At 45.0% G+C, this 24,628-nt stretch overlaps 1 protein-coding gene across 1 annotated transcript in view; it reads left to right on the top strand.

Moving 5' to 3' along the window:
* PGBD5 (piggyBac transposable element derived 5) overlaps window positions 1–24,628 on the top strand; it is a 70,115-nt gene that overhangs the window by 26,204 nt on the left and 19,283 nt on the right. Inside the window, exons 2-3 of the mRNA XM_075089525.1 lie at window positions 4,576–5,003; window positions 14,324–14,458. Of these exons, the coding sequence (XP_074945626.1) occupies window positions 4,576–5,003; window positions 14,324–14,458 (563 nt within the window). The remainder of the gene's footprint in view (window positions 1–4,575; window positions 5,004–14,323; window positions 14,459–24,628) is intronic.

The raw sequence follows: 24,628 nt of genomic DNA, 5'->3' as shown, positions 1-24,628 counted from the left end.
CAGGAGTGTTGGGGTCTGCTAATGAAGTTAAATTAGTTTCAAAGTCGACCCTGGATTAGCTCTGTGCAAGGTTTGTTTCCAAACCATGCCATTTGGCTTGGCATACATATGTTAATACCCGGGCCTATCAAGGAAATGGGATATGTTATCATGAACTTCGGTTACGCTTTGAATGAGAGCTCTAAGTCTTTTGCACAGCAGAGAAAAAGGAGAAAAAGTAAGTTCTCCTACTGTGTTTTCTTCTTACACATCTGATTTATCCTGCCCCAAATGACAATGCTTTTGACCTCCTTAAGATTTGTGTTTTATGTTGTAAGCACTGATAGATCACAGTAGGTTTCAAAACTTTCCATCTTTTATTCTGAGTCTGAACTCTGAGCTGCTAAATAACAGGTCAGTAATCAGAACAGGAAAAATGGAAAGGAGTAAAATAACTTATTAATGAAGTGCACTCAAATTAGTCCTGCAAATCAGTTACGTAAAGAAAAAGCAGTTAATTCACCTGGAGTTCTTATTTTTCTTGAAGTCCTGCTCAGTAAGGAAGGCTAGAAACACTGGTGGGATTGGAGCAAGGGGAAGAGTGTGACTGGTGGGGACCCAGGCAAGAGAGAAGACAAGAGGTTGTAGGAGGATGCGCAGGGACTGCCTGAAGGATGGTCACACAGAAGTTCCATGTCAGTCTTTCTGGTTTTACTCCAACATGTATGTTTGCTGAGAAGTTGAGCCTGCAGCCTGCTCTCTCGCCAGGCATCGGACCCGGCGAGGCTGCTGCAGTGGGCCCTGAGCCGAGTTGAGCCAAAATGAGCTCCGCAATGCGTGCGGTCTGAGGGCGAGGTGCCAGCCTCCGCTCCACCGTCGTATCTCCAGTACGGAAACACCAATGGCTTTCTGAAAATGTGACCAACCTGGTGAAAATAGGATCTAGTAACAGTAATGACTTGCCAGGTGATTGCTACTGCTTGCACGTGCAAGCTGTTGCTGGTAGTCAGGCTGAGAAGGAAGAAGGAGAGTTTGTGTGTGCATGTTGTATCATAACAGAGGAATTTTATGTTATTTTCCATATTCTGCAAAGTCACTTAAAGCAGGCCCAAAGTGCTAGTGCTGGTGTGTGTGCTGCCCAGCCAGAGGTTACTCAGGAGAGCTCTGTCCCCACCCTGGGCGTGCGCAGACCCACGGGGTCTAGCTGGGCGTTTGGAAACTCCGAGAGCGCTTTTGTGCTCTGACTCTATAACTTATATCAGAAATCCTGATTGGTTTTTAAAGTAAAAAACCCTACGTAAATAAATCAATTCTCCATGCGCACGTTTTAGAGCAGAGGAGAGAGAGAGAAAAATCTGAATTTGACATATAGTCATAATCGTACATTTGTTCTGAGGATGGAAGACTACACAAAACTGCTGTTTTATTTGACTGAGTAAAGCTTTGAAAGGTAAACGGTGCATGGAACTCTTTCGTACCAGTATTTTCTGGATAAGCCATTTAATTTCAGTATCTAGATTTCTCACACAGTTGGCCCTATATATGGGATATATTTGTGTACTTAGATAGTCATATTTAAATAATTTCTTTTAGGCTAGTCATTAACTATGCAAAACTCTATTCATGTTAAAAATTCATTTTTCTGCCTACAGAAATTTGTCACTCTTGTTTTATTGCGTAGCAGTAAATTAAGAATCAGTTGTGTGCACTTTGGCAATAAAGGCTTCTTTTAAGACAATGAGATTATACGGGGCTTTCAGAATTATATTTAGGTAACAATTAGGTTGACGTTCGAGTCAGAAAGTTATTCAGCTCACTTTTTTTAGAGCTGTGTGGGTTCTGCCTGGCCAATGGGATACAAATCTTGTATATTTATTTCAAGAAAGAGAGCAGATGGGAGGTTCTGTGTGGCTGCAGCAGGACTGCTGGGTGAGAAAGGATTGTCCTATCCAGTATACCTGGCACTTTTCCATAATCACTTTTCAAGGTAAACTTGTGCACCTGCTGAAAATTTAATTACCTCAAAAGTACCTTCATGTGCTTCTGACTGCTTTTGACTTCCTAAAGACGGAGTCCAGCTCATACCTATTATCCATATCCACCTGCTTCAAGACCAACATATTTCAATTCATAAGACTTATGCTCTGTGAATGCATCTTGTTTGCTGTAGGCAAGGTTTAAAACGTTACCCCCATTCCGAGCTCCTGCTTCTAAAGGGAAGAATTTTAAAACTGCCTCTGTGCTTTACCTGGGAGGTTGCCTGGGCACTGGAGTTGAACTCGATAGCGACTCAAGACTTCATCTATAACTAGGAATAGACTCTGTGCGGCCTGTTGTTGTCAGAAAGCCACATCTACTGTAGCATGTCAAAACTTGATTAAGTTGTGGGGAAGAAGGAAATGATCTACTGTAAGTCATTCACCCAGAATCATTTGGAGAGCATTTTATGTCAGCTGTACCAGTGTAGCGGGTGCTAGCAGAATATAAAACTCCTGATCAAAAGAAGAGAACTCTTCCGTTAAAAGGCTTTATTATTGCAGTATCAGTTAAGGTTAAGTAAGTATTTCTATTCTAGCCCTGTAGTTTTCACTTGATAATGAAAACCTTTTATCATTTAAGCTGAAATTTTCTGGTTGGTCTTTACCAGGACAAGGTTTGTGTGGGGCTTTTTACTCTAGTCTTATTATATAGAGAATGTGCTTTCAGCTGAACTGTTTCACTTCCAGTTTGTCAATCTTACAAATGAAAGCTGGAAAGTAACCTTTAAATATAGGTCCTTCCTCACTGCACTTCGGAAAAAAAAAAAAACCAAACCACTTTTGTTTGCTTTTTTTGGCATTGTTTGCAGTCTGGAAGTTCACTGTTTCAATGTCTTAGTGCTATTTTTGCTGTCCTTCTAATAGTTGAGTTCACTAGAGTGCACCCAAACACTAAGGCTTAAGAGCAAGTCCAACCACAGCATTTCCATAGTTCCTTATAGTACTGTTTCACGCAAAATTTCTGTGAGCGATAGTTGTTGCTGTAACTAAGGATGCACGATGAGATACAGCGGTACTGGAGAATGCGACCTGACCAATGCGGTAGTGGATCTTTGCAGAGCCAGACTGTAGAATGGCAGATCCCATGCTCTGATTCAGCGGGGAGAGCTGGTGCTGAGATCCAAGCAGTGGACGTATGTGCATGTAGTGCAAGGAAGACTCACTCCTGTTCAGCAGAACTTCAAAGAAGCAGCTGTGTGACTGCTGCTTTTGATCAGGAAGAGTGTTTTCCAGACAGTCCCAAGGGTAAAGTCTGTCAGACTAAGGTTATTTATTAGATCCAGCTCTTAGTTTTGGGTTACAATCATGACACTGTCTTTTGCACAAGGACATAGACTGCCCTGTCCATTGGGTTTGTCCATGCTGCCCCTCTCAGGTTATTGATCTTTCACTGCTTCTGTAGGAGAACAGAGAATGTCCCTGTCTCCATAGCCTTACCTGGTGACTAAATCACTGCCGCGGGGTGGGAGCGTGACAAACACTACTTTTAAAATGGAGCTTAATTACCTTGTGGAAGGGATTAGACAAGAGAGGGCTGTCAGGACTGGTGTCTGAGTCCCTGGTATTGCAGGCTTGATGTTCCTAATTTGACTTAATGTAATCTGGTGTCTGACTGGATAACCTTGTTACACTGATAGAGTGCTGCCAACCCTTAGAGCCTCCCTTGGGGTTTTTTTTTTCCCCCCTCGTCGTATGGAATAGTTGAAACTGGCAGGGGAGGTGCAAGATCAGTGAAAAGCTAGAGTAATGAGAGCATGGGACTGCAAGGCTTATTACATTATGGGAGGAAGAGGACCAGCGTATGCATTGTAATGCTAAAAATATTCCCCTGTGACATGGGACAGTGACACTAGCCACGTGGTGTCTTTGACTTGTTCTGGTAACATGCCCTCTTGGGGATGTCGGAGTGCAGGATAAGTCTCCAGTGTGGTGGCACGTTGCTCAAAAGTGCATAGATGCGATCTGTGTGTGGAGCAGAAGCAGATTTGAAAGTCACAGGATTAATGACAATGAACTGGGCAGGAATTGGAGGTGCAAAAGAAAAGGAGGGATCAGGTACCGGTGCCCAGGAATCGTGTTAGCTGGGACGGGGACAGCATTCTCTCTCTGGAGGGCTTGGACACCTTCCTTGTGGGCTGTTTTGAGGAAGGCCCTGCTTTGACATGCATCTGGACAAATAAAAAGACTATCCAAAAAAAGGTGAAAACAGCTGCTGAGAGTAAAAGGTACAAATAGTGTATAAGTGGAAAAACTAAAGGCGTGCTGCCTCACAGACCTGCATGCTACAAGGTAATGAGTGCGCAGAGCAGAGGAAGAAACTATTCAGAGTGTGCTCTATTTGTATCATACAGGAGGAAGGCAGAGAATATAATGGGGAAGGTTCCTGATGAGGTCTGTCAGACAGCAGGTACACTTTGAAAGGAATTGGCTGACATGTCATCACTTTGGCCTTGTTTTCCTGCTTTAGGAAAGTTAATCCTGCTTTAAATTGCTGGTGTTGGACATGCTTTGAGATGATCAGGAGTGAGCTTATCTTTCCTTCTTGCTTTTTTCCTAGGTCCAACACGAAAAATGCCCCTGACTGCCAGTGCCATGGACTTTTTTCAACTCTTTGTCCCTGACAACGTACTAAAGAATATGGTAGTCCAAACCAACATGTATGCCAAGAAGTACCAGGAGAGGTTCGGTAGTGACGATGCCTGGATTGACGTCACCTTGGCAGAAATGAAGGCCTTCTTAGGCTACATGATATCAACCAGCATCCACCACTGTGAGTCCGTTCTCAGCATCTGGAGCAGTGGCTTCTACAGCAACAAGAGCATTGCACTTATCATGACACAGTCACGGTTTGAGAAGATCCTGAAGTACTTCCACATTGTGGCCTTCCGCTCGAGCCAGACAACACATGGCCTCTACAAAATCCAGCCTTTTCTGGACTCTCTACAGAATGGCTTTGACTCTGCTTTTAGACCTTCGCAAGCCCAGGTAAGAGTTAACCCGTTGGCAGGGAACATCTAACCTACATGCTCTAGGTTGTCTCACTATGACTGAAAGCACAGCACAGCTGCGTGAAGAAAGAGCTGGGGCTTCACAATATGAAGCTGTGCTGTGGTGCCTCCATGAAGCGTGAGAGAAAGCAGCACCATCTGACTTACAGCTCTGCAGTGCAGGTACCTGGCCTGTTTCAACAGGAACGATGTTCTCTGAGCTGGGGCTCTTTGCTTTCGTGGTCTAAACAAGCCTGGAGGCTCCTCAGTGAGGCTGGTTCCACCAGCTGTTGTTATCTTGAAGATGGGAGGTTGCAGGTTGCCTCTGTGAGGGAGAGTGGAAAGGGCAGAGCTGGGCTGGAGGGAAGAGCTGTAGCTGCTCCTGCTACAGGCTGAGGGTTGGATGCAGGAGCCGACTTTGCTAGGAGTGACCATCCCTGGCCTTAGCAGTATGTGCTTGCCGTGTGGTCCGGCAGCACAGCTACCTCCTCATGACTGGGCAAAGGGAAAATAAGCAGGGGGCAGGTGCCTTTGCTCGCTGCGGTTGTCAGCCGCCCTCAGCCGCATCGCCTGCGTCTTGTGCCAGTCCTGGTTTTTAATGATGGGTGATGCTGCTACGGAAAAACTTATTGATGTATGGATTTGCAACCAAAATGCCAGTGAACTAGAAGTATTTCTAGACTACCAGGAATAAAAGTAAACAGGACTCCAGCAAATTTTCATTTCCAGATACAGTTAGGGATATAGCAGAATGCTGTTCTGTAGGGACACTGCTCTATAGACTGAGAAGACAATGTAAGGAACTAAATATAGAAACTTATGTAGCTGGTGGTTGTCTGACTCCAGCTGTGCAGTTGAACAATTTTTTGTTTTGAAGTGCAAAGAAATCTTTTCTTAATATTCATCACACACTGTTTAAACTTTGTTTCAGTATAAATGATCTCCTTTTGGAGTGGTTGCTAATGGCCATGTCCAGAAGTCTGGAAAGAAAAAGGAGTAAGCATGAAATATTTTACTGCTTGAAATACTTTTCGATCAACTCTGTTTTCAGAATATAAAGATTTCACTTAGACATTTGGAAAGGGTGTTGTGTCCGTTGTCCTCTTTTTCTTCCTGTGTCCTCTCTGAAGCATCACATTTTTACCCGCTGCACAAAATTAGTGAAGACTTAGATGCATCACATCCATTGATGTGTGCCTAAAATAAATTGGGAGTGATTACAGGTTTTTTTCTATTTTATAGGCAATAAAAATCGTACCTGTATAACTCAGGACAACACAGCTGTCTAAAAAGCTGTTACGGTAGAGAAGGGAGGAGGGAGGAGAGTTCTTACTAAGCCATGCCAGCAAGGTGCATTTCCATCGAGACAAAACAGGCAGTGAGAGACATGGTGTTGTTGGGACTGAGCTCTCATTAAAATATGAAATCTAATCCTTATGGCCACTGACTTCAGTGGGCAGAAGATAAAGGCTTCAGAAATGTGATCACTTTGTCTAATGTAAATGCTTATAATGGTGTGCTGTGGGACATGCTGTGAGTGCAAATCCATTAAAGGATAAAATTTGATTTGCATGTGTATCCCTTCTCCCTCCCCCCGCTCCTGAGCTTGGTTCGAGAACTGAACCGACAAAATCATAGCGTCCTGTTTGCCGTGACAAAACATCTAAATCTCCACAAGCAAAATAGATGCTTGTGCTGAGCTTGGTAAAGAGATGCTACTTCAAAATAAAAAAGGGGGGGAAGAAGTAGTGACAGCCCAATCCTCTTCCTTCCCCCTCCACTTCTGTGCTCCCTTGTCAGTGTTTATGTCAGTGATTTCTCTACAGCATGTTTCAGTGGTATTGAGTGGAACAAAAAGCACTAAAATACAGCTTCAAAAATAACTCCGTGAGAAAGAAAAAGGTTTTTAATCTGTTAAAAATACTCTAGTGTAGCACTGGTAGCCTACTGGGGGACGTTCCAGGCCTCCTCCCAAAAGGAGCCTTGTGCCCAGTGTCCTCCTGGGTGAGATCAGGCAGGGCTGCACACTACCTGTCTCAAGAGACATGGACCCCATCTGCTCAGAACAGCAGGAGAGACCTCTCTCTGGAAATTGTCTTGAGTGCAGATTAGCAGACTGCAGTAAACGTCAAACCCAGAATGTCAGGCCCAGTGAGAAATAATAGAAATAATTAAAAATAACAACCCAGTTGCACAAAGGGAAAAGACAAGGGGAAAGACCCATTCAGATGGGCTTTTGGATGTGCTGCCTCTGAAAGCATTTTAAGAGGGGCCCATGTTTCTGTAACCAGTAACACCTGGAACCCCAAGTTCAGAATTTATTTGTTGCTTAAGGTGCACCTGTATCTTAAACATGAGACTTGTGTGTTGTGGTTTAACCCCAGTTGGCAACTAAGCATCAATCAGCTGCTTGCTCACCTTCCCCCACTTCAGTGGGATGGGGAGAGAATCAGGAAGAAAAAAAAGTAAAACCCATGGGTTCAGGTAAAGACAGTTTAACAGGACAGCAAAGGAAGAGAAAATAATAATGATAAAAAAATATACAAAGCAAGTGATGCAGAATGCAGCTGCCTCCCAGCTTCTTGTGCACCTGCAGAGCACGGGAAGCTGAGAAGTCCTTGACTAGTGTAGGCACTACTTAGCAACAACTAAAACGTCGGTGTATTCTTAACATTATTCTCATCTTAAATCCAAAACACAGCATCATACCAGCTACGAGGAAGAAAGTTAACTCTACCCAAGCTGAAACCAGGACACTGTGGTATCCAGGTGGCTTGTGCCTGAGCCCTGATCTTACGCTCAAGCTTTAGGCGAATGTCTTCTACGTGGCATCGAGCAGAGGAATGACTTGGGCTCCTTGCTGTTGAATGCAGCAAGGCTGCTTGGGCTTGTAGGCAGACTTGTTACTGACTTTCTTCCTCTGGCGGCGCGGGTTAGGAAGATGCCGTCTTTAACTCACCCCTATGGGCAGAGCAGACAGCCTGCATCCGGCAGGCAGTGCAACATCTGCCTTCACTGTTATTTCTTCTATAGATTTGATATTTTTTCTATTCTAATAGATTCTTCAAGTGGAATTTGTCAGAATATATTTAGGGTTTTTTTCCCTCATGTGTAAACCCTCCCAAAAATGTGCATGAAAAAATGACACCACAGTTTCTGTGAAAGAAAATAGAGGGAGAGAGAGAACTATGCCAATATACCAAAACAAAGAAAACAATCTAGTGAATTGTAATTATTTTGCTAAATATACCGCGCTAACAAAAGGAAATAATTACTCTCCAGCTTATGAAGGTACTGAAAGCCCAGAACATTATAACTGTGTATCAGTAGTGCTAGCTTCAATTTCCAAATTAATAAAAAAAATGGTGCTCTGACCTAGATTTGTTAGGAACAACAGGAATATTCTTTGCATCCTATCCCTCCCCAGCATCTTCTGTATAAATAACTACTGCCTCTACCTGAGCAACAAGAGATGGAGTTCTGGGTCTGTTCCTGGAATCAGCGTCATCTCTTTGCTGCTTAGCTTTGTAGCTGTGCTGCTGTCTGCAAGCGGAAGCCTGAAGACAGGGAGGATGCCCTGCCTGAGCTCAGGAGGTATACTGCAACAAATTCAAGGGTACTCACCAGCCAAGGATATACACCAAATTCCAGAAGACAGAGGAGCTCAGGAAGATAACATCATCACTGCTCTAATGTCCTTCTGTGCCTGCTGAGTATTTATATGCTTGCCAGCGGGATGCGACTAGACAGGTTTGCTCTCTCTGGCTGCCCCTGCCTGGCGTGGGAGAGGTGAGGAGCGCAACTTGGGGCACTCGCCTCCTCCCTCTCCCTCCAAAGTGCCTTCTCTTTGGCATCTTGGAACCAAACAGTTCTCCATCTGCCCAGTGAAACATCAGCTGGGAACAGTCAGCTTAAGTCCTACCTCAGGCAGGAGTGAGCTCCCTGGCAGAAGGAGAGACTACTCCCACCTCTTGCTCCAAGGGCATGGTGTGAAAGTTTGGCCAGTTACTAGGGGGCTTGTTTGTGTTTTGCTCTCGGTGGTGTCGTAGGGGACAGCTAAGCAGTTTCAACGCTGTTCTTCCAAACCAGCTCACAGCATTAGATAACAGCTTCTCTGAAAACACGGAGGGGCAAAACCGGGCTGATTGACTCGTAGCTCTCTTGTGTCCTCATGATTGGGCATTGCCAAATTATAAGATCTTGCTCAAGTCCCACCTCTATATCTCAGTTTTCCTGCTTTCGGAATGATTCTTTGTGAGTAAGGGTGCTGGTCCCAAACCAGGACTATTCTGTCTTAGGGCTTCTGTGAGTGCAACACAAAGATGTAAGTGTTCAGAGGACGTCAGCCAGGTATAAGACATGGAGCAGGAGGAAGACGGACAGAAGACCAATAAGAATATTGCATAGCAGGGTATATTTCTGATGTCCTGTAGTTCTTGGCCAGCTGATCCTCTGGTGAAGCCAGGTTTTAGGGAGAGTTTGACAGCAGAAGATGGTGAACCTTCATGGCTGTTTTTAAATTACCTAATGGAGTAATGGAGTGCTCTAAGTACTGATTTTTTTTTTCTTTAAAGAGAGTCGATTGAAGCCTGAACACATGCGCAGAGGAGCGTGAAATCATGGCTCCATCAGAGGTGGGAGTTAACCTTTGAATGATGGCAAAGAGGAGCAGTAAAATGTGGATAGGCCAAACAGGACTTTGAGAGTGAGGAGAATGAGTCTGTCTGATAGACTGGAGAAGAGGAGCTAGCAGAGAGAAATAAACGTGATGTGGCCAGCATGATGGACTAGGAGAATATCTTTCCAGTAGCAATCTCTAGGGCGGGATTGCCTTATGTTGAGGCCAAAAGGAAAACTGTTGCAGGATGGCTGTGGGCTTGGATGCAAACTTGACTGGGTGGGTGGGTGGGTTGTTTCTCTAAAATGAGTAACACTTTAGAGCTGTTACTCAGAAAGCATGGAAAATGCAGGCACTGCCTGGCTCAGAAGACCTTGCAAGGAGTTGGAGGTGAAGACTGGCATTCACATTCACTGGCCAGTGAGATCTGCAGCAGGAGGAGAGGGATGTCTGCCATGACCGAAAAAGGAGATAGTAAGGTGTTATCTTAAGGGCAGGGAGACGCTTTCAAATGCAGTGTAACAAAATCAGAACTGACAGCTAGATACGCAAGCAGAGATGTCAGATACTAGCAGAGAATTTAGTCAAGACAGGAGGAGCTTTGGAGCAAAGAAGCAGAAGCACAAGCTACTGTTGCAGAAGCAATGGCTGAATCTGTGCATACAGGTGCAGTTACCCAGGGCACTCTACAACTGGATGGTACCCACCAAAAGGCAGAGACAAGGCAAGCTGAGGCAGTTTCACCAGATAACAGGCTGAAGAGACAGCCTGTGTTGGGGATGGCCACGGAGCTAAGAGAAGATGAGCTGTCTCAAGGACATGTTGGTTTGTTATCTAAGGCAACGGAGTCCAGGAAGTCCAAGTACAAAAGAGTCAGTGGCTCTGGGCTTTGCCTACAAGCCTATTTGGGCTGTGGTGAGAGCAGGGTGGGTGGAACTTTGGAGTGGAAAGAGCTTTGGAGATTATCTGAAATGAAGAAGAAAGGAAGGCATCCCTGACTGGGACTAGCTGTTTGGTTCAGGGAATGAAAGATGTGAGATGGAGCAGTTGCGAGAGAGGCAAGATGGGACTCCAGCACTGGGAGTGCATGTACATATTGAGGGGAAAACAGACTGAAAGCTCGGCAAGAAGATCTAGCAGGGATGGGGATGTTTATAAAGAAGGAGGGAAAAAAACCGGTGGGCTAGCTGGGGAGTGAAGGAAGTAGATGAGGAGCTTTTTAGGCCTGAACAAAACTGAGGATTTGAGAGAAAAAAAAAAAAGGGGATGATTTCTATGAAGAAATCCATGAGATATCTTCAGTCAAAGGAATTCAGAGTAGGAAGAGGGGAAGGCCTGGGGAGTGAGTCAAAGATGGTGAAGAGGCGGCCAGGAGTACGTGTAGGAGTTGATTAAGCCTGAAAGTAGATTTTTATCCGGGAAGATGAGAAGCAGGAAAGAATATGCCTTTGGGACACTAAGCTCACTCCTGGAAAAGTGGGTATTACAGCAACAGAAGGAATGGGGAAGAACAAATACCACTTTGCATAGGAATTTGGCAAAGGGATGGATCTGAGATTACAGGAGGAGGGAGGAGGCTGAGAATGGAGACAGGTGAACAAACTAATAGGACTGGCCAGTGGCAACAGGGCTGACTTTTGTCATAAGAAACCGTGTCAGTGCCTGAATCAACAAATTTCCCCCTTTGAAAATGAGATGGGGATCAGCTGTTCCAGCAGCAGGCACAGCCCATACGGTGCCTTGTTGCAGAGTGCTTTACTGCTGTTGAAGCAGTGGTTGCATATGGAGGGGTGACAACACTTGTCTCCCCACCCTCTCTGGAGGAAGCGAGAAGAGCAAGCTCCAGGGTTTTCATTTCAGTTTCTCTGCCTGTCCACATTCCCTCTTCGCACCAACAACAAATCTTGCCCTACTCTGTTTCCATTTTTATTCCCTCTTCCCAGCAGTTCAGTAGGGACTTTGGTGGAGCGTTAGTCATCTTATGAGAAATGGGAATGACTTAAACATTTGGGACAGGGAAGTGGGGGGAAGCTCTGGGTCCTAAGGGAAGGCAGGGCTGAGCCTGAGCAGGGAGAAGAGGAGGATGGGGAGAGTTTTCAAAACACAGATTTGTGTTCTAAATTAAAGGCTGACAGGCCTTACTTTGTCTTAGAAGGCAGAAAGAGTGTGAAGGGTACGCAGGATGCAGTAGAGCTGCTGCGAGGAGAGCTGATGCTGTGATGCAGAGGAGGGAGCTGAGCTAATGACAGAGGGTAAAAATGTCCTCAAGTCATGCTTATACAGCCTTTTCTTTCTGCTGCTCTTCATCCTACAGCAGGGGAGATTATAACAGTTGAACCACACCACTCAGTGGCATCTGGTAGGTAAGAGGGCCTTTCCAGAAGCTGAGGAATTCCTAATGGTGTGTCCAACCCCATCCCAAGGGATGCGGTCCTCCCCACTGCATGGAAGAGGCAGGAAGGCAAAAGCAAATGGGGGTATGTTTAATATTTTCAAAATGCTGTCATAATCCCCTGAGGTGGAAGTGTGAAGTGCCCCAGGTGGCCTTTGGAAAGGAAGAGCGGTGTTTTGTGGACCTTGGGAAAGGAAGAGAACTTGGCTCCAGTGGGGAAATAGGGCAGCTGCTGCTTTAAGAACAAATAGCTTTGTGTGCAGCTCTCCTTGCTTGCATCTGCATTTTGGTGTATAATTTGAACGTTTCACAAGAGTGCTTTCAGATGGTCCTGTGAATGTTTTATGAGCCGTTAAAAAGTGGAGTGCGTATAAATGGAAGTATGCAGCCGCCACTGTGTGGGGAGGGCACGGGTGCCTATTTTGGGCTGCCAGAGTGATGTTCAACAAACATCTTGTATTCAGGAGGCCAGCAGCTGCTCATCACTGCTGCTTAACTGCTTACCCACCACATCTCTCCTACGAGCATTGCTCCCAGGTTTCATGCATCTCTGTTCTTGTTTCTGCCACTGGCTGCGTGCAGACGCGCACAAAAGTAGCACACGTGCAGACGTGGAGAGGGTTGGTCTGAGGGTGAGAGCCTCTGCGTTGTGGGTACCTGTATCTGAGCCTGTCTCCTGGGGTGATGCTCCCTGGAAAAGAACGGGCTCCTTTAGATCATAACCCATCTGACTTATTCTAGACGTGTTTTTAAAAGGATATGAATTATGGCCTGCTGGGACTGCTTTCCCCTCGTGTACTAGGACAGGAGCCTGCAGTGGCATGCTGTGATTTAGATGTAGATGTCTGAATTTGGTCAGCATTCATCAGCTGAGACCTTTCAACCATTTCCAAGCATTTGTACTCTGACTAGTGCCCTGGTTTAGCCCAGTCAGCAACTAAACACCACGCAGCCGCTTGCTCACTCCCCCCACCCCTGTGGGGTGGGGCAGAGAATCGGAAGGGCCAAAGTAACAAAACTTGTGGGTTGGGGTAAGAACAGTTTAATAATTAAAATAAAACTGCAATAACAGTAATAATAATATAATGAAAAGGAAAATAACGCGAGAGAGAGAGGTGAAACCTTGGGAGGAGGGAAAAAAGGAACCTAAACAAGTGACGCAATCGCTCACAACCCAGTGACCGACGCTGCTTCTCCAGCAGCATCATGCCCCAGTTAACATACTGGGCATGATGTCATATGGAATATCCCTTTGGCCTTTGGATCAGCTCGCTTAGCTGTGCCCCCTCCTCCTGGCTTCTGGTGCCCCCGGCAGAGCACGGGAGGCTGGAAAAGCCCCTGACTAGCACAAGCTCTGCCCAGCAACAACCAAACCATCGGTGTGTTATCAACACTATTCTCATACTAAGCCCAAAGCACGGCACTGCACCAGCTGCAGTGAAGAAAATTAACTCTGTCCCAGCTAAAACCATGACACAAGTGACTTGCTAGACAACTCGCACACCGTGCGGTCAGGGATGTGTACGTTACAGCTACGTGTAGGCTGCGAGAAGGGAGTAGTGCTTTTCTATAGGTGGGCTCTATAGTGTAGATCCTAATGCCTTTGCTACAGAATTAATGGAGAGAAGTGTGAAAAAACAGCTATAAGGAAGAGGGAAGCACTTACATCATCTGGATGCAGAATGCAGAAATTGCTTCACTTTTGGAGATTTTCATTACTTGCTCCAGTCTGCCTTGTCTTTTTCTATTCCTGCCTCTGGTCCTTTATCTTTCTGTCTCCTCTTGTCAAATTTTTCAGCTCCTGAGGCAAGAGAGGCTTCCCTGAAGCTGCTGCCACCAGGAAAAATGTTTTCTGTCTCTTCACCACCTCCTTAAGTGGCAGCAGAAAATATCTTTTTCTCCCTTAACTTCTCTTCCTCTTTACTGTGTATTTTCCTTTGCTGTAACCACGAGTGTACCTTACAACATATTGTAGGGGATGTTTGGGTGGAAGACATTCTGCCAAACAAGAGGAAGCTGATGATGAAGCTTGGAGAAGCATGCTGCTAGCAATCCCCACTCCCCCACCCCCTGCCTCATTTTGGGGAGTTGTTGAGCAGCCATCCACAACGGAGTGTGCTTGGCCAGGCTTGGTTTTTGTTGGATGGTACCATCAAACAAAAGTGGTTTTTCTCCTTTGTATGAGGTGATGTGCACAAGCACAATGCAAGGATTGTATTGCCTTGGAAGAATTTAAAGCACCATGTTTCCAGCAGTCATGCACTCTTCTGTTTCTTCCCCCCGCCCTCTCTTTTCTTGACAACTGCAGGTACTACATGAGCCCCTGATTGATGAAGATCCTGTTTTCATTGCCACGTGCACGGAGAGAGAGCTGCGCAAGAGGAAAAAGAGGAAATTCAGTCTCTGGGTTCGGCAGTGCTCATCCACCGGTTTCATCTGCCAGGTGGGTTTTACTTCTTCAGATGTCTTGATTCCATTTCAGGAGGCCCTTAAATATGTTGCAGGACCAAAGGTAACAGTCACTTCTCTTCATTACCTTGCTTGGGGCTACAGTCTGAATGCAGCAGGCCTTTGACTCCCACAGATACTAGGTCCAGTGGACAGTGACGACAAGTTCCTGGTGCAGTTTGCTGTATGATTTAACTGAGGGTGCCTGTCTCTAATACTGTCCATCTGGCTGCTGGCCCTAAGCTAACCAAATTGAAATGGAGTTAGGAGGCCTGTCTGTTTGTACATCCTAAGTTTATCTAAATGCGACTTCTGTCATTTTTAATGAGTCAGCTTCTCTCTCCTAAGTATAATGCTGCATCTGTGATAGCCAGCGGTGTCCAACAGACTAAATCAATATGTTATCAAGATGTCAGTCTTTCTGTGAGAAATATATTAGTCGGTTTTCCTACTACATCTCTCTTCACACCTCTATTTCTCTACCAAAGAAATAAAATCTGATATGACTTCAAGGTGAGATACGACCTTGAGTGGGAGATGTGTTAAAGGGTTTGTTTTTAGTGTTGTAAAGCACCGAGGACAACTTTTCAAATTCTCAGATTCCCCAGTTGCTGATGTATTTTGAAAGCTCTTGAAAAATCTAGCCATTTATTTTGTTACCTAGAGGTGAGGGGGCAGATATTTTCTGGTATTTCGTTTTCCCAAGAGCTTCTGTGAAAACGTGGTGTCCTGCATGTTCCGGAGCAGCGGTTCGGAGGTGCGGGTAGGATGTGCGCGCTGCCTGCTCAGGCTGAATGCATGTCAGAACTGCAGGGCCTGTGGATTTGCTGCAGCTGAACATCCGTTCACAGTAAAATTTGATCCATGAATCACTACGACTGTTTGAGTAGCTATGCAAGAAAAGAGGTTCACTTGGAACAGGGGTTTGCATTTTCAGCAATGCTATTCACTCTAAGAAGAAAGTTAGGATCATACATCTTCCATCCGGGTTTTAAAGCAGTTGTTTTGTCCGATACAAAATAGATTCACCTTGTGAAGCATCCTTGGTAGTTTCCACTGCCAAGACTTTTGGAAAGTCATTTGCTACACAGAGGCAGTGTCCTTAATCTCCAGGGTGAACTCCACCAGTCCCCCACACAGCTCATTATGGAAGCGTAACAGGTACAGTGAGCACAAAGTTTGCTCTCTTGCCATCCTCCCGCCAGCCAACTGCCAGCAAACTAGTAAGTCTTCAGACAAGCCAGAGGTTTCAGATTCTGAGCTATAATTATGTTGCACCTCCTGTCCCGTCCATTGAGAGAGTAAATTAATGGAATGTCAAATTAAACAGAAGCTGAGCGCCACCTTAATCCTCCTGCTCCGCTAATGAATTAGATGCTAGTGCTTCACTTGCATCCGGATGACGTCCAGGATGATCTTACCAGCCACCTTCTATTTTCATTCCATGGCTTGGCTGTAATTATCATCATGCTAAAATGATTGGGTGAGGGGGACCTTAGACAGGAGTGAAAAAGAATGTACAGGAACGTGAACGTTCATGCTAAAATGGGAAAACCTAGTCTGGGGATCTTCAGCTATGGTATACTTGAAACGCTACGTTCAGTTACCTGTCACGCTTACGAGGGATCTTGCAGAATCCAGAGCACTTATTTGGTGGTTGTTTGGTTTATTTACTGTATTAAAACAGAGGGGTGTTTTTTTCTGTGTTTAACATATGGAGAGAATTGATCTAAACAAGAAGAAAATCCAATGTTTTCCTCCTTCATGTGCACACCTTCCCCTCCATCTCTTGTGAAACTGCCATCGTGAAGGAAAGGCTTGTTGCCTGGTAGTTAAGGACTGACGACTGGTCTATCACCTGTCTGCTGTCAGAAAAACCTTACAGTACCCACTTGGAAATATGTAGAAATTCTGTAATACTGTCTGGATGAATTCCCTCCCTCATTGTTTCTACATGATGACATCAAGGTAATTTTATTCAGGATAAAATATGACTATAAACACTTTATAAATCAGGCTAATTCAGTTTCAAAAGTCTGAATAATATATATCTCTAAAAAGGTGAGGCAGCCCAGGGAGAAGAGGGAAGTGAGCCACATACGACTGGCTCTCAGGATGGGAAGGAACCTCAAGAGGTCTGTGATGCTCCTGGCTGAAAGCAAAGTCCCCTAAACCTGAAAGATGAGCCTGATGTTAAAAAATCTCCATTTGAGGACATCCCAGTTTTCCCAGTGATCTACTTTTCCTATGATGAAGAGAGTTGGTTGGTTTGTTTTCCTAATATAAAATTGATAACAGTGTTTTGAGCTACTCTGGCAACAACTCCTCACTGGCAGCTCTCAGGGAAGTTGTTAATGTTGGGAGTTTTAGCTCTTTGACTCCCCAGATTCCTCTGTCTCCTTGTTCTCATGAACAAAACTCTGAATCGCTTTTTTAGGTGTGAGTAAATACTTCTGTTTAATGGCTCATCATTTGCTTTTTTAAGCAAATGGTGTTTCGTTGAAAATCCAGCCTAATAAGCCATTCACGGAACAGAAGTGGCGTAAAATCAAAATATTGCTTGTGGATAAAAGAAGGTGTATAAGCTTATATATGCATAATGTAAATAATGTGTATATATTAGACTGCCTTTTTGTCCCCTGTGATATAGATAACCTGACTCCGCCCTGACAGTTAAGTCTCTGTTTTAAGATGGATGCACAATTTCATATCATATCTCTGCTTCAGAATTTCTCAAGCAAAGCATCTTCTTGTGGTGAATAGCTTTGTTGCTGAGTATCCTTTCACGGTCAGCTGGCCAAGTGGGAACATGCAGGAAGGACACATCATTCAAAAGCAATATACGTCTACAGCAGCTGGGAACATGAAAAAACCGTTCAGAAGGTTAGAAGGGCTCCAGGAGGGCTGACTTCAGCAAAGTCGGCAGCAAAACTGCCCTGATACTGCTGCCTTTTTCACCCATCGTTGATGCTGGACATCAAGGTGGCAGCAGCTGCTGCTGCAGGAAAGGGCTTGGACCTTCTCGTTTCTTTCTTTCTTTCTAATTCAGTGACACCAGCAACCTCAGCTTGCAGAACCTCAGGTGTCCCTCTGTGTTCCATCTTTGCCTTGATCATTTCCCTCCAATATATTTCCCTACATATGCGTTACCAGTAAGACACTTTTCAAACCAATATTTTAATATCTTGATTGCAGTTTAAATGATCACAGTAGCCTAGGAGTGTTTCTTTCTTCCTTAAATTATTTGCTGAGTAAGGCATCCTATTTAAATCAAAACTCTAGTCATGTCAGTTTTTATTTCTCTCTTTTTCTCTCAAAAATTCTGGAACACTTGCTTGTAAAAGATGTTCATATATATGATTGGCAGGACTCTCTTTCATTTTAAATATAGCAGTAGAGCTCATCAAAAACTGCTGAGAGTTCCCAAATATCTGATCAGCGCTAGTCATTTTGTCCTGCTAGGACACATTATGCTCTGTCTTCCCTTTTCTTGTGTGGCTCTTAAAGACTACTAAGTGATGCCTAGTCCTTGCACAGCTCCTCCTGCACAAGAAGGTTTTCTGGTCATTTTGCAGAAGGAGAAGGAAGCACAGGAAGGTGATGCCGTGCACTGAACCCTACAGGGAGACAGGCAGGATGAGATGTTCCCATAGTGCCTTGTCCTGAACCACAGGCCCATGGCACACACATAACCCTGAAGACAGTCCCTGACCCAAGGAGCCATCAGTCAACAAAATGGAAGGCAGCTTGTAGGGTGGTAGAGAGCTGTGTGAAGGGACGGTCAGGCAATATTAATCACTCTGCTAGGCAGTAATGGAATTAGCTCATCAACCTAATTATTCACTTAAAAAACCTGATATCATAGTGTAGAAGAGGTGACTTGATGGATGTGTGTGTCCTTTCCTGGTTCTTGGGGTGAAATCTGAGACTATTCTGGACACTCTTCCCACACCCCCTCCTCACCCCCAGCTTTATGGGCTCTGCACTTGCTTTTATTCACCGGCAGAAAGTTCTTGCAATAACGCATTTCATTGTCACTAATATCCCTGTGAAACGTGTCGCTCAGATTTATGAAGCCCTTTAGATCCTTGGGCTGGCTCTGAATTTGAGTTTCCACCTTTCACTTCTTCAGGGTAAGCAGTGTTGAGTCAGAACAGGTTGAGGAGAAGGACTGTCTCTGCCGCTTGAGTCTTCCCACGTTACTGAACTATCAGCGACTTGCATTATAGCGGTATTTAAAGAGTGCAACTTGGATCAGGGTGGCCCCTGCAAGCAAGGGCAAGAAGTGGCGCTCTCCCAGAAGAGCAGCAGTCTCAGCAAAGAGGGATCTCTGAGGTCGCTCCATAGATCAGTGGCAGAGCTCCGAGTTGCAGCAAAAACCCCCAAACAATGTAAGCAGCATGCTTTTGTAGTAAGTGCTGCAGTTCATTCTTGATTTTAAACAGGGTGAGTACAGTCAGCTCGAATACAACTGCAAAGGTTGAATTTGCAGAGTAAGAACTTGCAGAATTTAGGGAAACTGAGATGGTGCCCCAAAGAATTTATAATTTCACAACACACCACGAAGGTACATTCACTCATGGGGAAAGGGAGGGGTAAATAAGCCTGGAGTGAGTTTTGTTTTCAAGGTCAGACTTGCAGGAAAGTTAGCCATCTGTGCATTTGTTTAATAAAGCTGCTCAGAAACGTTGGTGTTTCAGCCTGTTTAAGTTCTGCTTAGAGATTAGTCTGAGCCCTTGGGTTTCTTTAAACAGTGCTCTGGTAATTTCTCTGCTGCTGGAAGAGTTGCATCTGGAATGCACAGATGTAGCAGCTGCTTGGAGGAGGTTCTCAAGGTCAGGTTTGGCTGGAAGGGCATCCCAGGAAATCTGATCGCCTTCATTTATCAGTCACTGGTGGCTGGAAAATCCCATCTGCTTTCTTCCTCTGGCTCCCCACAGGCTCTGGCTTTTTAAATGCATGCGGGTCTGTATTATCAGCATCTGAGAATCTCAGATCTCAATTAAAAGTCAATTATCCTCTTGCTTACTGGTATTAAGTGGGAAGGTAGTTTTGCGGATGCGTGATGGGCAAGCCCCATTCATTTCTGTGGAGTCTACAATCTTACCGTGTTTCTAGATGAATGGGGGGAAAAAAAAACCCAAACCAAACATCTAAATGTGACCTAATGCAAAGATCTCTCCCAGAGTTTACACACAGTCTCAGTGTCTTATTTTCAGGTGAGAATAAAGGCTATCTTTTAGTTCCTGTCTGCAGTGCTTGGCGTTTCCCATCCCTTTGTGCTGGGTGCTGTAGGTGGAACAAAAAGACAATCCCTGCATTTAGCATCTAAATGCAAGATGGAGGCATAAGCCTTCTGTAGCCAGTCACTTCAGTTTGGGCACCTTTTGGCTGCCCAGAGACTGCACAAGCAGGATGCGTACAGCAGTATTTATTAAGCAGGATGCGTACAGCAGTATTTATTGGCTAACGCGCACAGCAGAGAGCTGGGACCAACACACTGCTAGCCACCAGGACACTCCCTGCTCCTGGTGAGCCTGCACCGGCCAGGTGGTCATCAGCCTTGTTGCTCCTTGGAAATGAGCTGGGTCCTAGATGTGGCTGAATTGTCGTATTCTAGTTTTTTCTGTAAGATTTTATAGCTTTTTATGTAAGTATTTTCCTCCTTGAGGGGATAACTCCATGTTATCCCCTCAACATTTACAGCACTTTTGGTAGTTTTTACTTTTCTTGCATCATTTATATACCTTCTCACTTACATGTATCCTCACTCATACACCTTCTCACAGCTCAACGGTAATTTTCTTCAAAAAACTGAGCCAAGAATGTGCAATTGTGTGGCACCAGAGTGAGGCCTCGGTCATGGACCTGTGCGAGGGAGCCCAATGAAGCAGCGCTATGAGGAAAGTGTCACCAATGCACAGATAAGCAATTGCCTTGTGGGAGTTGCATCCTTTCTAAGAAAGGTATTGAAGAGCAAAAGGAAAGAGCTTTGCAGACGTTAGCAGTGATTTCCAAGCGGGCAGGAGAAGGGCAGCATGGAAAGGAGCAAACGCGGCCTTGTTTGGCATCAGCGGTTGGATGCCTGGCTTCACGGGGCAAACGCAGGCAGGAGTCAGTATACTGGAAAGGTACAGGAAGAGCTCAGTAGGGAGGGCTAAATGACAAAGGCCTGTCTCCATTTTCCAGCCCCACTTCCATTTGATGCTGCAAAGAAGAGGGAACTGGCAGAAGGCTGACATGGTTGAAGCAAAGGGTTAGGCAAGCGATGTCTGGGGCGGAGCGATGTGTGAATGTCAAGACACATGTAAGCAAGGCCAAAGTTAAGAAAGATGACTGCAGTAATTGAGAGGAGAGCCAGGCAGTTCTTAGGAATTTGAACAAATAGGAAAGGCTTTATCATAGAGGTGTTACACGTATTGGAGCTGCCTGACTTAGATGTGGCTGGCCTAGGAGAAGCTATAGAGAGAAGCCAGAGTTTGGTGATCCACAGATTGTAGGTTCACCGTACAGGTGAGATGTTTTAGTGTCCCCAGTGATGATGCAATCACATGGAGGAGTGATTTCAGGGGAAGGAAGACAAGGAGCTTTATTCTTAGCCATATTGGGCTTGCACTGTCAACTCTACCAGCATCTCTCTGCCAGTCTCACCACAATCTGGTTAGAAACTTTGAAGAACATGTACAGACAAAACCGAGATTTGCCAGTCCTCAGCAATTGCACCATTTTGGCTCAGTTTTTCTAAGATTACTGTTGAGCTGTGAGAAGGGTATATGCAACAGTCCTCAGATGTTGGCTGGATCTGTGTGCTAATGCAGACTGAAATATTTCAAAATAGGAGGCAGAGGGAGAAGAGATGCACCACAGAAAGAGCTTTGTAGGGAGCCCCAAGAGCTAGATGGGAACAGCGTCGGAAATATGTGTGTACTTTGAATGCTGTTTTCAAAGTAGCCTTTAGAGGAGTAGGAAGAGAATGAAGAGAGGCTCAGTGAAAAGTTCCATCCTCAGTAAGAGCACCATCAGTGGTGCCAGTGGCTGCTGAGGAAGAGCTAGACCTAAGTTTTCTGAGAGGAGGGCATTAAAGACAGGGGCAATATGGGCTGCAGAGGGTTTGGGATGGGACTGGAGGGGAGGATCTCCCAACGGCGATGGTAATGGCCACAGCTAGAGATGAGGTATAGGATGACAGAGGACAACAAGGGTGAGGCAGGATCTAGAGAGTTGCGCTAGGAATGAGGTGTTGAGTATTTGGCTGTGAAGTCTATGGAAAAATGAAGGGCGTTTTTTGATAGTTACTCAGGATCCAAAAAGTATGACAGTACCATTCTTTGTTCTCTTGCTTTTATAACTGTGTCATCTAAAAACTTGGCTTCTGTTTTGTGGTTGTTTAGGGTCTGCCCTTTGTGAGCTATTTTGCACAATGTAGCCTTCAAAAATCTTCCTCCTGTTTATTACTATCCCCGCCCTTGTTTTTTCTTCGATATGTCATCTATATCATTTGAGAATTGTACCCTGAGGTGCTTCAATTATGTATGAATGTGGAGTATTTGGGATGTGCTATTCACAAGTGCTTTCAATTTGCCATTTGAGCTTTGAATATGTGCAGAATCGCCAATATTTTAGTTTCTAGGGCACTCTTAAATGTGCAGTCAAGATGCAGCTTTTGTTCCTAAGTGCTCGGGGTTTTTTTTACCCAGTTTCTAGCGAGACCTTATGAACCTTCCACATGAATTTTCCATAGAGTAAATTGCCAGCACAGTGCAAGGAAATTCCCGTTGGCTTGTAGCACAGATGTGTACTCTGAGACCTTCCATTCTCTGGTGGCACTCGCTCTAGCAGTCTGCCTCTGTAGCCAAACATCCTTTGAGTTTCTGAATGACAGGTGATTGACCTGCCTCTTATCTGTCCACATGTGAAATGTCCTGCTCAGAAATATGATGTCTTTTTTGATTGCCTCTGTGGAGGCAAATGGTCTTTCCAGAACAGTTTGCATTGTTTTTCTTGTTTTGGAAGAGCTCAGCGCAGTCTTCACCCTGACTGTGCCTTGCTCAGGCATTCAGGTATATTGATTGATACCTACTTTTGCGTTTGTGATGGGAGGAGGCAGAAGCGGTTGTAGGTGGAAGGAAAGATGAGCCAGAGACTGTGATGGTCTTTTCTTGCTGTCAGGCTTTTAAAGGGAAGAGGCTGTTAGGATGCTGTATGGAGACGGAAGACAGAAGAGAGGAGGGTTTAAGGGATGAGTTAAATGGTGAGGGATGACTGGGAAAAGCTCCGTTTCTGTCCCAGCACTGCAGGATAAAGAAGCTCAGCCTGTGGTTGCCTCCTAAGACAGACGGTGTCACATCTATAGAAGGTATGCCATTTGGTGCTGTAGCTCGAATGGACCAGTAGCCACTAGAAAAAGATACACAGTAAAAGTGATCTCTGCAGATATTGCAGAAGCATTGCTTTGACTGTCACCCGCAGAAGCAGAGGATGTCGCTGCCAACATCTCCATCTGTTGTCCGGCAGCAGTTGTCGAGCCTGTCATTCTGACGACATTTTGCTGTTGGAGCACATGGAAAGGGCCCAAAGATCCAACACTGTCACAGGGCAAACCAGCAGCTCTGGTGAATAGTTTAACTAACGTTTTTGGGGACCAGCTTCTGACTGTGCCTGTGAAGGTCTTGCAGCCAATTTCTGGCAACTCTGCTTTTTCTGCAGACTGCTAACTGTTAAATGCCACTTCTAATGTATTACAGAATGGGGGGCAATGCCGTGGGCTTCAGCAGGCAGGATCTTAATGAGTTGAGGTAGAATGAAATAAGCTGGATGAGAGGTCGGGGAGAGGGAAAATAAAGGCCATATGGGTTCCTAGGCACTTGCAAGGATATTTGAAGCTATGCCTTTGCCAGTTGTCTGTACCCAGCTGCTGTTTCATGCAGCCTTAATGCCTTCCAACATTATGCTGCTGTCACCCATCTTCCCAATAGAGCTGAGCATGATAAAGCTTTGAATAATGCTTCTCCAAAACAGGAAGAATTGTGCCAAGAGCAAAGGCTGTACTTGGATAGGCAGGAAAATGCCCAAGGAGAAAAAAGGGGCATATATTTAACATTGGAGGAGGAGGGAAGGTTCAGTAGCGGGTATGGATGTTTTGGTAAAGGGCACTGGGGAGGTGAACAGGGCAAGGGAGGATGAGAATCACAAGGTGAGAGTTACAAGGACCCTCAAAATAGAGGAGAGCACAGAGGGAGGGTGCCAGGTGCACAGGAAACGCTGCTAACGAAACCTATGGAGTATGTAGCATCCCAGTAGTAAAATAGTGATATCTCAGTAGACAGTTGCATGGTGGGCATGAGCTTTAAAGAAGCTGCTTGCACACCCAGACCAGCCCACGGTGAGGGGCCAACTGGCTCACCAGCAGGCTGTCTCATCCCTTGGGGGACACTCTATGGGGAAAACAAAGTGAACATGGAGCAGGAGAGACTCCTGGTTGGCTAAAACTTACTGCAACAGGGGAGGGAAGGTGTGGGACATCTTCCTGGACCTAGAGGTTCCTGCTTTGTTTTCAGCTCAACTGCTAATCCAAGGTCAAAACTAATCTGTCTGCATCATCCACTGCCTGGTGTGTAGATTTTAAGGGCTTTTTGTGTGGTCTCTGTTCTGACATACTAGTAACCTAATCTTAATTTCGAAGCCAATAAGCATGAAATACCTTTGCTGTAAGATTGGAACAATCTGCCCTTTGTATTCATTCTACTGTTAAGCTGCTCTCTTGAGCCCTGATTAATAACCTAAATGGTTTACCGTAATTAGCTAGTCCTCAGCCTTAGCATTGGGCAAAGCACTGATTTGACAGCTTTCAAAAGTGAGTGGAGCATGATTAGGGAGTCTACAAACGTTCCTGACTTTGTCCTCATCTGGAAACTGTTTCTATCAAAAAATGGTTTGTTGTTTTTTAGTGTTGTTTTTTTTTTTAAAGGTAAATAATGTATATGCAAGACTTCCTTTTAATATGTGCTGTACTTCTTTTTGGACTTAGTATGTATTCGTCCTTGCACCAGCTTTGTTCTTCAGTACATCAGTTACTTCAAAATACAAATTATGTGTCATTCCCCAGAGACTTCATACATAACACACTCCTCTGGAGTCTGTTCCGCGATTCGTGAATTGCTGGGGA

The sequence above is a fragment of the Phalacrocorax aristotelis genome, chromosome 3 (assembly GCF_949628215.1).
Source record: "Phalacrocorax aristotelis chromosome 3, bGulAri2.1, whole genome shotgun sequence".
NCBI lineage: Eukaryota > Metazoa > Chordata > Aves > Suliformes > Phalacrocoracidae > Phalacrocorax > Phalacrocorax aristotelis.
Note: the sequence above shows the minus strand (reverse complement) of the source record. Positions and strands in the feature narration are given on the sequence as shown.